At 35.4% G+C, this 13046-nt stretch overlaps 1 protein-coding gene across 1 annotated transcript in view; it reads right to left on the reverse strand.

Annotated features, from left to right (window-relative positions):
• The window catches only part of LOC128015429 (beta-galactoside alpha-2,6-sialyltransferase 2-like), a 20984-nt gene extending 8989 nt beyond the window's left edge, over positions 1 to 11995 (reverse strand). Inside the window, exons 1-4 of the mRNA XM_052599247.1 lie at positions 11689 to 11995; positions 10368 to 10629; positions 4028 to 4765; positions 20 to 117 (exon numbers count right to left, since the gene is read on the reverse strand). Of these exons, the coding sequence (XP_052455207.1) occupies positions 20 to 117; positions 4028 to 4742 (813 nt within the window). The 5' untranslated portion in view covers positions 4743 to 4765; positions 10368 to 10629; positions 11689 to 11995. The remainder of the gene's footprint in view (positions 1 to 19; positions 118 to 4027; positions 4766 to 10367; positions 10630 to 11688) is intronic.
• Positions 11996 to 13046: the final 1051 nt, after the last annotated feature.

Below are 13046 nucleotides of genomic sequence, written 5' to 3' on the forward strand. Positions count from 1 at the left end.
TTAATGCAAATGACTCCACCTGAGAGTTAATGATTCGAATCGTTGTCTTGCTGCCCACATCTCTTTCATAGTCCTTGCAGGGTGCAGCATTGAAACGCAGTACTGCATCATGGGAATCTACAGTAGATTGGCAAAAACAGCAGTCAATCAATTAAAAAGACCAGTCAAGTTTTATAAGGGATAACATATGTTGGTATTTTGTGACAATATGCTCCTACGTTGTTACAGTGGAAACTGATTATACTGTAGAAGAGTATGCTTTTTTCATTTTTAAATAATTATAAAACATAAAAAATTATCAAATCATTGTCAACTATTTTAGTTGACCAATTACATGAATTTATACAACTTGCCCCAATAAAAATCTGCTTAATTTGCATATTGATCTTTCCCTGACCTGAGTTTTCTGATACCCTTTTCTGAGAAATCTACCTCCATTATATAGTTGATTCTGGACTTAAAGTATTGAACAATGATGACTACAGTCTCTCTGCACCAAAATTCAGTTCAATGCATTACTTGCCTTTACTTTGTAATTATAGAGAAAGTTCTTGTAATTTCTGGGTGAGCAATGTAAATGTGTATCCTACGTGTTTTTTTTTGTTTTTTTTTTAGTAGTACAGGTGTTTAATTAAAACCAACATTAAATAAACACGAAAAACTGGCATTTGTGTCATTAGACATTTTACACAAAACAATAGAAATACATAAAATTATTATTATTATTAAAAAGAACTTGTGCTCATTAATCGAATCGGTCTGCAAAAAGTGTTATGGCCAAGTTAATATTGTAAGATATTGCTCCCTCTGGTGTTGCAAGGCAAACGCTTCAAAAATAAACTCCTAACGGACAGGATCCTGATGTACTGGTATACTGGATTTACCATTGCAATTCCTTATTCATTGACCTAAATAATCAAAGCATCTCTATACTATGCATTATGATGATCTTCTTCCATCAATGTCTTTTTACATGCAAAACATTCAATCACCACTAGAAGGTAGCAAATGACAATTCACTAACATCAAGCAACAGTATGGAATTACATTTGTTTCAATAATAATGAACAAAACTTTATAAAACTGAACGTAACTTTTTCAGAAACTATCAAAAATATGGCATTACAAAAGAAGAAAAACACAATGAAAATGAAAAAAATGAACTCAGTCGCACAAATTTAACAGGCACTTCAAATATGCTTCATTCTCTGTTAATGTTTTTCAAAGATTTGTTTTCGCTAATCGTGGATTCTAAATTCATTGCCACAGATTTCGCTAACGTTTCGCAGTTTTTCGTTTGGTGTTTTGACACAAACCTCTCATGGGGGCGGGCTTAACAGTGATCTACTCTGATTGGATAGTGAGCTTTTGATGGACAGGTGCTTTCTGACCTGGATGTACAGACGCCACTCAGTAGCTCTCGTGGTGTTTATATCTGGTCTCTACCGCAAAAAATTATTTTTCAAAGACAAAGTGTACGACATTTATTGTAAGCTCATACATATGTTCTACCCTGTAAAGAATTTTATACAAAGATTTAAATCTGACATTGATCTTACATGCTCTTTTTTGTTCGAGTTCTGAAGAAACTGTAGCCTACACTTATTTTGGACATGTCCCTACACTCAGAAACTTTGGGATGATATTGGTGTGTTTGTCAAGTGTAAGATTTTGCCAGGCTACTCAGTAGATATGACATACACATTTTTTTTTGTGGTGGATATTATGTGATGTATGTTTATACCTTTTTATGTTTTTGTTTTCTGCATTAATAAAAATAGAAAAAGAAACAAAAGCTATCGCGGTGATTTGTATGCAGTACGTCGTGCCTTGTGTTACTAAATATATAAATAATATTTGACCTTCGATCGTCTCAGTAAAGATGAGCTTTCAGGAGACAGAGACATGAAGCGGCATCGTCTTCCTCCTCCTCTTGTCCTTCAAGGCAGCTTGAAGTAAGCTTGTGTTACTGAAGTAACCAATCAGATTGATACAAGTTTTTCATGTTACAGTGTGCTACAGTTTGTTGTGGGTTATTATTGTCATTCAGTAACACAAGCTTACTTCAAGCTTCCTTGAAGGACAAGAGCTCATCTTTACAGACTGAGATGATCGAAGGTCAAATATTATTTAAATATTTAGCAATACAAATCAAAATCACGAGAGCTTTCCAATATGCACGTCACTGAGTGGCGCCTGTACTTCCCGGTCAGAGAGCACCTGTCCATCAAAAGCTCACTATCCAATCAGAGTAGATCACTGTTAAGCCCGCCCCCACGAGAGGTTTGTGTCAAAACAACAAATGAAAAACTGGGAAACGTATGCGAAATCTGTGGCAATGAATTCAGAATACACGATTAGCGAAAACAAATCTTTGAAAAACATTAACGAAGAATGAAGCATATTTGAAGAGTCTGTTAAATTTGTGCAAATGATTTCATTTTTTTCATTTTCATTGTTTTTCTTCTTTTGTAATGGCATATTTTTGATAGTTTCTGAAATTGTTACGTTCAGTTTTATAAAGTTTCCTTCATTATTATTGAAACAAATGTAGTTCCATACAACAGTAACCATTATATCTCCACGCACTTTCCAAACTTTCGCTTCATTTGTGAGTATTAAAAATGTGACTATAATCAAATAAACATTTCAACAAAGAAATTTGGGTGGTTTGAATTTTATAAATGTCATTTATAAATAAATGTATTAATATAAGTGCCTAAGACATAAGTTTCAGTGTCACAGAAGTTCATTTAAAACTCATGCAAATAACACTGTGCGACTTCCAGGAATGAAAGAGGACAATGCTATTCAAGGGCTTCTAGGAAACAGGGAGGACTGCTCAAATGCGTATCTGCTCGTTTGCTGTCAGTTGTGGTATTCATGTTTCAACACATTCAACAGTTAGGCCTTGTGCATCAATGTCTCTGTTCAAAAGCAGACCAAATCAAGTTCTAACCAGGAAAAAGTAAAAAAGAGGAACGATGAATTGAGTGGAAGAAATGGAGTGAGGGAATAAAAAAGTAAAAGCAAGAGAGCAACAAAGAGAGAGCAAATATCAAAACAAGACAGGAAAGTGCTTGTTTACCTACTAAAAGGTTTTAATAAAATAAAAAAATAAAAATTCTCTGATGGACTTCTTTATATAACTGTATATAATCTATAGAATACACTGAACTTGAAAATGGATTTTATGTTATGTCCCTTTTTTTCTAGAATTGGAAGACAAAGTAAACTACTGAAATCTGTAGCAATGAGTCCTAAAATCCCTAAATGAGTATGAGTTAGCACTTACGCTTCCATTGTCCTGAACTGGTTTTTGGTTGAAACCTGAATGCCTTATCTCACTCTTGAAAACTATTCTAACTCCAGTTTTCCAACTTGTATAGGCTATTTTTAATAAAGACTGAAAGAGTTGTCACAGGGTTTGTGGTGATGACGTTGGTAGAGGTAAAGTCATGCGACTGTGGTTTGGTTTGTTTATAGTCTATTTTAACTTTTTACTTCTGTTGATTGTATTTAGCTTCAAAAGTCATAAAAGTTGTATTAATTTGTGAAGATTATGAACAAAATGTGTATGCATAATAAACTTTTCTGGTCACAGAGATTATTTTAGTTATAGCCCTGTGTAAACATGATGTTTACTGTAGTTCTGGAATAAATGTGAACATGTATTTACTCATCTCACTTGCACAATATGTTACAGAGTTGCTTTTTATGGAAAGTATTGCATTATGTTACCTTTGCATCTCTTTTTAATTTTGGGCTGGGTTTGCATGTTTGTTTTTAATATAAAAAAAATAAATAAATTGTCATCACAGGAAATAAATTACATTTTAAAATATTACAATACATATTTAGCTTACATTTTGATTATATTTCACAGCAATAATGTTTTTTTAATTTAAACAAATACATGGAGCCTTGGTGATCGTAAGAGACAAAAGGAAAGAAAAAAAAAAATCTTATTCCAAACTTTTGACCACAAGTGTATATTTTATATGCATATTATCCTTACACAACTCACCAATTTCTCGTCCAAGTGATGAGTTAAGTATTGCCCCAGCTGAAGTCACCACAGCACATGTTTTGTACATCTGCTGTAATTTAGGAGGAGCCAGCTGTTGAAAACCTAGGTGAGAAAAGGGCTGTTCAGACCCATCCAGAGTCCTGAGTTTTGCTTGCTGTTTCATCTGACACAGCATCTCCTGTCTACTCTTGCTTGTCTTTTGTTGGCCTTTGTAGAGTACTTTGTGGTTATTAGAGTCAACATATTCCCTCTTGGCTTGGCGTAGTCGTCGGCTTAGCATTTTGGAGGACACTTGTCCCTTCCACAGACCACGAACCACTGACCAGCCATTAGAAAAATAGTCATCATCACTGTAGTCACTGTTAGGAGTCACTTCTTTAGAACGTTCATCAGAATTCCTGAAATGAAACTCTTCTCTAGTGTGAGAAGGTTGAAACACCTGCCTGCTCTGGAAAGGACCCCTCTTCTCTGCATACTGATCCCAGCGGGAAGTATGGGACGCTATAATGGTCCGGGCACTATGCTGAACATAGCTTGAGTGTTGAGATTCAGAGTTGAAAGGGGAACTCGTCTGGTTTAGCTCGGAGTCAGTAAGGTAGGTAAAGACAGCAAGGAAGAGCAGCATCCAGAGCAGTAGAATCAGCAGCAGAAGTTGACCTGACTGCTTCATGACATGCCGTAATCCCAGCAGGATAGAGTCCTGGACTCTCATCACTCTGTTACACGACACTCACCCTGGAGGGAGACAGAAAGAGGTGATGCTTATTTTCGCTTTTTTCATTTTACATTTTATTTGCAGCAATTTGAATGTTCAGTTCCAGAGTTATTTGTGATCAGATGTCTGTACTGCTTGGTAACCACTGGGGAAGTAGTGCCAAAACTAGCACAGGTTAAACTAAAATTATAATAATAAAAATAAAAAATAAAATAAAAATAATTATAAATAAATTAAAAAAATTGATAATTATATTTAGTATTATATTTAGTATTTTTCTTAAGCCTAATGTTCTTTCTGTAATTATAATGTAGAATTATTTGTGTGTGTGTGAATTGAGCTTAGAAGGGACAGCACCATTTACCCATTTTGTTCCCAATAACTTCATACAATAAATCTGTAAGTGAATTCATAAGGCCCAGAACACAGCCTTTTCATTTAACTTAACCCTATTAGTTTTTTCCCCCACATAAAAATATGGGCATGCTGATAAAAATCATTGGGTCTATTTAATACCCCTAAACTAGAATAACAGGAAGAACCTCAGATAGAATGGAGAAAGAGTGACAGATCCAAAGATTGCAGATATATTTAACATCTACAGTAAGAACAGGTTAAAGGGACCATGACCAGATTAAAGAAACATCATTGTAAAAAGCTTAGACTGATTAGTTATGTTTGGTTCTTTTTGAATTCTTAAATAAATTAATCACTGATTCTCAGATATGTACTCATTCTCTTCTCTCACTGTTAACATTCAGTTCAGAAGTTCAAAAATGACTAAGTATAGTAAAATAAACCCACTTCCTTGTAATGTCTAAATGTCTGCAGATATTTAATCTCTTGTGGTATACATGGATTTTCTGTCAAAACACACACTTTTTATTCTTAGAGGATTCTGCTTCACGCAACGATTTTCAATTTGATGTGCTGAAAATTGCTCTTACAGGTTTGCAGACAAATACATTTTGTTTACAGTCTATTCAAAGCAGAGTTAAAGAAATACATTGCAATACACATAGCGGAGTAAACTGGCAATCTTTATAACAGGGATACCTCCAAGCATCTTCAGAATACCAGTGTAAACAGGTGTTTTTTTTTTTAATGCATTTATGTTCTAAGCACTTTATCAGTGGATGTTTTTGAGAGCTTAATACTCTGTAGCATGCAAAATCATACATTTTTTGCTGACGTTGATGCATTCATAGATTTAGAAGGTTTAGTAAAAATAAAAATAACCTGTACTCTGCTCAAGCAAACATTACAAGCAAAATATATTTCACTAACTCACAACAGCATAACAGAGCTTAAATTACAATCTAGTGCAGCTGCAATCTGCATCTACCATAATGTACACATATGTATACACAGGCACTGGTTCACATTAGGAATTGAATGCCTGGGTCAGTTCTATTTCCTAATTGCTGCTATTACTTAGAACTGACTCCCAGACATTGCTATGTGCTTATAATCTGCAGGGGATCTGACCATTATTATACACAAAACAGCAAACCACAGGGAAGAGATAAGGATGCAGAGATGCAGACAACCATCAATTATAATATTTTGAAGAATGTTAGAATTTTACTTTCAGAGGCTTAATTTAGATATTCATTTCGGGGAAGGTCATTTAAATGTAACTTTTCACAGGGAAAAAAATAAATGAGAGAAAAGTTTACTTACGTTTCAATTAGTGCTAAAACATATTTAGCCAGAAATTTCAAAATTTGTAAGTTTTAGATCACCTAGGAAGGATGCATTGCATCTCTGAAGTACATCTGATGATCAAACAGAACATTTTATATAATTGCACATTTAAAGAATATATCACTCAAAAAAAAAACTTAAAACTTATTTATTCCCTTATGTTGTTCCAAACCTGTACAACTGGGTGACATCCTGGATGTCAGTAATGTCAGAAAATAACAGCTTCAATATAACAATTTAATGTGAAATATAGATCTGATGTGATACTTCCATGGTAACTTAACAGCCTCATTCATCACAGTTCATATTTTGTCATATTTCTTTGTATAATGATTGCTAAACAGTGGCTTGTACACAAACACAAATCTTTTCCAAGATCCAGACAGACACAGCTCTAATCCCCCAGACTAGAATGACAAGCTTAATCTAATAACAGTGTTCAATGAGAAAAGGGTGAAAGGTTACCCATATACCTGCCTGGGGTCAGAGTCTCTGTTTACTACTGAAAAGAGTATTAACAGTGGTTTTAAATGAAACAGGAGAAATCAGGGGTATTGTTGATGCTATTATTCTAACTGCCATGTCTCAGCATATACGTATAGTGTGTTATCTTTTACTTTCACAAAGGTCAGAAATGAATCAGGGCTTCAGGAAAAAAAAAAACTTTAGATGGTGGATTGTCATTATGGTGTTGAGTGAAGGCTTAGTTAGGTTAAAATTATGTGTCAATAAGATACACTATAATTATTTAATGCCCTTGCATTAGAACAAAGAAATTGCTTTGAAATAAGCAGAGTAAACCAGCTTCACCAAAAGGAGCAGTAACCAACACAATATATTGGCAATTTCAAAACTATTTCATGCTTTGGCAAATTGGTGGATAATTTTTATTAGTTCATACAATCTCATGCATATGTTTTTGTGTGACCTGCTTATGTCCCAGTGAAGTTTATGTTTGTCAAAAAATAATATTAATACTAGTAATAATAATACTAAAACTACTACTTAAAAAATATCAATATTTGATATATATTGATATATATATCACATAAAATTAATCCATTCATAATTCAGTAAACATTTCTAGGTAGGAGAAATATATAGTACATCATTCATTCATCATTCACGTAAAGGGGTCATAAGACGTTGCTAAGAAGAACATTATGTTGTGTATTTGGTGTTTTGCAATTACGGAGTGTGACGGATAAATACAACAAAATAAAACGATACGGCATAAAAACTGTGGTATATTGTAAAGTAATAAACATGAATCCACTGTATATTCTTATGCAACTTTATTAGCAGCATCCTCATAACATCACGCCAACAACATAACATGAATAACATCCTCTCTGCCCAACGCTCACTGACTCTGTGACTTTTAAACATGCCTTAAAAATATAAGATACCGCAAAAATCCACCGCTCCCAGCTCTACTGGTCCAATCAGTTTAGGGTTGTGCCAGTGTTGTTTTGTGTCGAAAATGTAAAAAATATATATAATGAGCGAGTACATCATGAATCTATTTTCCCAAACCGTGTTTTTGTATTTTCCTGAATCACTACGGTACCCTTATAATAAGTGTTTATATTCGGACTATTTTAGTTTGGTTGGGGTCGGCAACTCTGCAGAGTAGCACAGTACCTGCGTGACTCGCCATAGATGTAAACAGAGAGAAGTAGCTCCGGCTAAAATGTTATTCCGCCAGATGCGAGCGCCAAAAGTTACCGACTGTAGCTTTAATGTAAGTTATTTATTCTTTCTTGTGCGGCCCGGTACCAAATGACGCACAGACCGGTACCAGTCCGCGGCCCGGGGGTTGGGGACCGCTGGTTTAAGGTTCAAAAAACACATTATTGTCCACATAATGTTGCTCCTCTGTGCCCTACCTTCAAACGTGTCAATTTTTTCAAAGCTCATCGTTCTGAAGAGCAAGGTATATGCTGATTGGACAGCTATCCAGTGTGTGGTGATTGGTTAAATACCTCAAGCGTGTGACGGAAATGTTACACCCCTACCATACTGTGTTTCTATGTGTCCTTGCGCGATGAGACAAAACCAATATAACCCATTACAAATGAGGCATTTGTTGCATCCAGAGTGGACATAATTATTGATTACAATGACTTTCACTGTGTTTTTACGCGTTGCATTTGCGCATTGGGCCACGTAAACATAAAACAATGTCTGCATTTGTGATCGGAGAAACGACAAACAAATGCTACTCAACACTGTTTAAACTCACGTTCGAATCAACTGGGGCAAATTCTTTGAAAATTCAAAACTTAGAGGCTGTGAGTCAGAAGCACCAGGCTGTCATTGCAAAGTGGGAACTGCCCCACTTCACAGAAACAGCCTTTGAGCACAGATTGTAGGCTACTCTGCAGGTTTAGGAAAGAGTTCTCCATTAAATGCGCTGCACACACCTGAATATTTGATTTGAACTGTTCTGGAACAGTCTTGTAAATACAACTTAACCACAGATTTTTAGTTGTGTCCTCTTTTTTCCTGGTGGGCTGAGTGAGCAGTGGTAAGCTGGTTTGAGAACAGTGCGGCCGGGGGTTGCGGCAACCACATGTGACAACCCTGTGCTAGACTCTAACATGACAAAGACCTCACAAGCTAATACCCTGCTTTTATGTCATTTTTATTTCTGTTTATTTCAACTGCACGCAAAGTAGTGACCAGTACTTTTTTCTCCCTACACAATAAGGCAAGTCACAAAGGTTTGAAACAACATGAGGGTAAGTAAATGATTATATAGCAATATTATAGATTGATGAGAAATTATTTTAAGGATGTAGGCTGCAGATTACAGTTCAGCTTCTGAACCAGGTCAGGGCAAGATAGCTCTACTTGCTAAGGCAACATCCATGTTTGCTAGACTCTGCTTCATCCACAATGAAAGCCAATATGGTGATCCACAGCGCACAGTTGATGTTTTTCTTCACCGACAAGCATGGATCAGCTCTAGGCATGACGAAGCGGATATCATCCTCACAATGAAACAAACAGCATCTCCACAACATGGCGGCAGCAGCAACAATACTACAGCAAGAATAAAAGTTACACCTTCGTATTTGCGTGAACATTTGGGCGGTGTTATGCAAATCTTCCCACACAGTTAAGTAGATCAATATCTCTTTGGATTTGAGACTTTAGTCTTTCCAACTTACAGATACTTATTTATGCACCAAGAGCTTGTAGCACTCCAACGAGAAAGAAAAAAATTTAATCGCATCATATGACCCCTTTAAAATATACTTCCTTCCATGCAATGAGCATTCTCTAATCATAGATTTAGACACCCGAGATCATTTGAAAAGCTGCCTACACACACATGCTACAAACAGATACAAACATAATCATGCTTGGTAAAGCTTAAAGTGTGGGAGTCAGGTGCCCAATTCCAGCTTTGTGCTGGCAAGAATCACAAGAAGGAGATCCAGCACAAAAGGCATCCCCCCAAATGTGCAAATCCTTTATTGTTTCAGTTAATCTCCTTTGCATTCAGTACACAAATTATTATAGAAAAAGTATCTGTGTAGCTGCCTGGTGTTGAGTGCCATGCTCAAGGGCACAAGGTGATTTAATCTCATGTACAGTACCTCATGTAAGAATTAATCTCATGTACCTCTCCTGTCACCCCATGGGTGTCACAGAATCTGTCAACCCCTCAGCACCAGACTCCATTACCACACCTACCCGATCTCAATCATCGGAGTACTGATCATCTGTACCTGTTACACTCATTAGAATCATCCCTCAAATAGCCACGCTTCACAGTCATTTTGTGTCTACCTTCATTGCCTGGCTGAATGCTTACCTGTTATCCTTTGTGACAAAGTGAGGTGTGGCTGAGAGCCATAGGAACAGAGCGAGGTCGGTGTCAGTGAATGATAATGAGCAACTCACCAGTCTTGAGTCCCATGGAGGAGCTCCGGAAAGATAAAAGGAGGAGTAATGATGGTAAAGGACGAGAGAGGACCAGGCCTGGATTTTATGTTGTAATGGTTTTATCCGTGGCAGTAGTCTGTGAGGGGCTGTTGCGCTGTTTTGGGTTTTGTATTTATTTTGTTATTAAATTATTTTCATGTACGCTCCTTCCCGCATCAGTGAACTTTGTTACAATCATCACGCCTGTCTTCTTCCCCTTTGGACCACTTCCAGCACCAACCTGCAAGAGATAAGCACACTGTTTCTGATTTAAGTTATTCAGCATGCTTACCTGTGTCCAGTCTTCAAAAACTTGAACATTTCTGTGAGTCTCCTCTTTTGTGTGTGCAAGACAATGGGATTTAATCTGAAAGATTTCTGCTTGGAAGCTGAGATCCTTCATACTTGGCCTGTGCCAAATATCACTTTTTATGCACCCAGTCAACTTCTCCCTATCTAAAACCAGGGTAGAATACTAAACCTATATCAACACTCTTGCCAAGTATAGTCTGCCAGCATCTGGCCAGTCATGCTCAACTCTTGTGTGACACACCACATGTCTACAGGTTGTAGTCATCTCTGCAAAAGGACTGCATAAAATATAATCTATATAAAAAATAATGAACAGAGCAATACATTTTTCATTTATTATATATTTTCAGTCTTATTATATGGTTTGCAAATCATTTATTCTATATTTTTATTAACATCAGATGCATTTAGTGTGCATTTCAGCTGCCAGATTTGCAAAATGTAGACTATATTTTTCCCAAAAAATTGGAACAGAAACTGTATAGCATATTAATGCAATTAAAGTAGGCAGTTATCTACCTAGGCTGTTGCTGATTTATGTTATCTTTGTCTATTTAATTTTCGAGAAGTGGCATGTGACAAACAAATCCTTTGACTGATTAACCTATAAGGAAGAAAGTATTTAAAATAGACGTCAGGTCCTCAATATAACACGCTAGCCTATTTAGAATGACATAGTGAAAGCACACTACATGGAACTCCACAAATGTATTACAAAACAAGTAATTCGTTAAAAAATAATAATATAATAATTATTATTATTATTATAAAATGTATTATATTATTATTATTATTATTATTATTATTATTATTAAATATATATTATTATTATTATTATTATTATAAAATATGTTATATTATCATTATAAAATAATAATAATAAATAAATAATAATAATAAAAAAGACGGAGCTAATTTCTGAATACATTATTGTGACATACATAAAAATCTACAGCCAAAAACTCGTGTGCGAGCAGTGTGTACTTACTGTAGCTGTAGACAGTTCGCTTCACGCGGCTGCATTCAACTCTTCTCACTCGCTCCGTTCAGCATTCAACTCTTCTCACTCGCTCCGTTCAGCATTCAGCTCTTCTCACTCGCTCCGTTCAGCAAACGCTTGTATTTAACAAAATAAACTATAATAAATATCCGCGCGTGAACATTGACTGCATTAAAACATTAATTGTGCCGTTTCATCGACAGAGAACTGGAATCGAGTATTTTCTCTCTGTCATTATCTTTTGTCAGTTTCTCTGTTGCCTTGGCATGATGTTATTGTATCAAGTCACGCTCTATTTGAAGCTCTCAAAAATCTGCGACGAGATCTAATGAGCGCTGACAACTAAAGAGAGAAGACTAGCCTGCACGTTCAGCCCGCCCTCAGTGTGTTTTTCCACCCTTTTTCTTTTAATTTAATTTTTTTAAATTATTTCTTTTCTTTTCTTTCTCTGCATTGTATAGTGCACTCTGTGACCTGTTTGTCATGTAACGTAAAAAGTGACTGTGGTGACATTTAAATTAACATGTTTTTAATGTTTTAAATTAATATAAAAATAGACTGCACCAAGGAAGTAATTTTTGAAGGCGAAATTTTACTGTATACTCTTGGTACTGTACATCTCTTTAAAACATTTTTTTAAAGGTGTAAAGTAGCATTTGTATTATTTGTCAAACTCTATATGACACCATTGAATTTACCTATCACAATAAGTAGGCATATGACTACTGAATGGTAACACTCTGATACTGTATATTCAGAACAGTTGAAATGACATGTTCCTTTTTTTTTCAGGAGTCACTGCCATTAAATGGACAGCATGAATATATATATTTTTTACTTTTATTCAATCATGCATGCATTTACAAGTTTTTATTTTTATTTTTTATGAATACGGCTTTAGAACTACATCAAGTTGAAAACTGTATCTCATAAATTGTGATGCAATGAGCACTAATGAAATTAGTTGTAGCTGTCTATGTGTGTGTCTCTGAAATCAGAGCTTGCCAACGCTAATATCATTCTTTTTATTTTTTTGATGTCTATTTAAATGTTTTAAACCTTAAACCAAGCAAAATACAAAAAATTCAAATATCTCAGTAATATTTTATTGACAAGATGAGACCACATAATCAAAACTGAAGTCCGACTCTAATGATTAGGCCACGACTGACCCTCAGTCGAAACAAGAATATGATCCACTATACTGCGAAAAAATCTATAAAAAGAAAATGTGTTCATTTCATGTTTCTATTTTCAGAATTGGCTCATTGCAATAATTGGATGGCAAGTGTGTTACAAATAATGCTTAGTGAAGTTGACGTATCAACAGAAAACAGCATAATCGA

Source organism: Carassius gibelio, chromosome A6, assembly GCF_023724105.1.
Source record: "Carassius gibelio isolate Cgi1373 ecotype wild population from Czech Republic chromosome A6, carGib1.2-hapl.c, whole genome shotgun sequence".
Taxonomy (NCBI): domain Eukaryota; kingdom Metazoa; phylum Chordata; class Actinopteri; order Cypriniformes; family Cyprinidae; genus Carassius; species Carassius gibelio.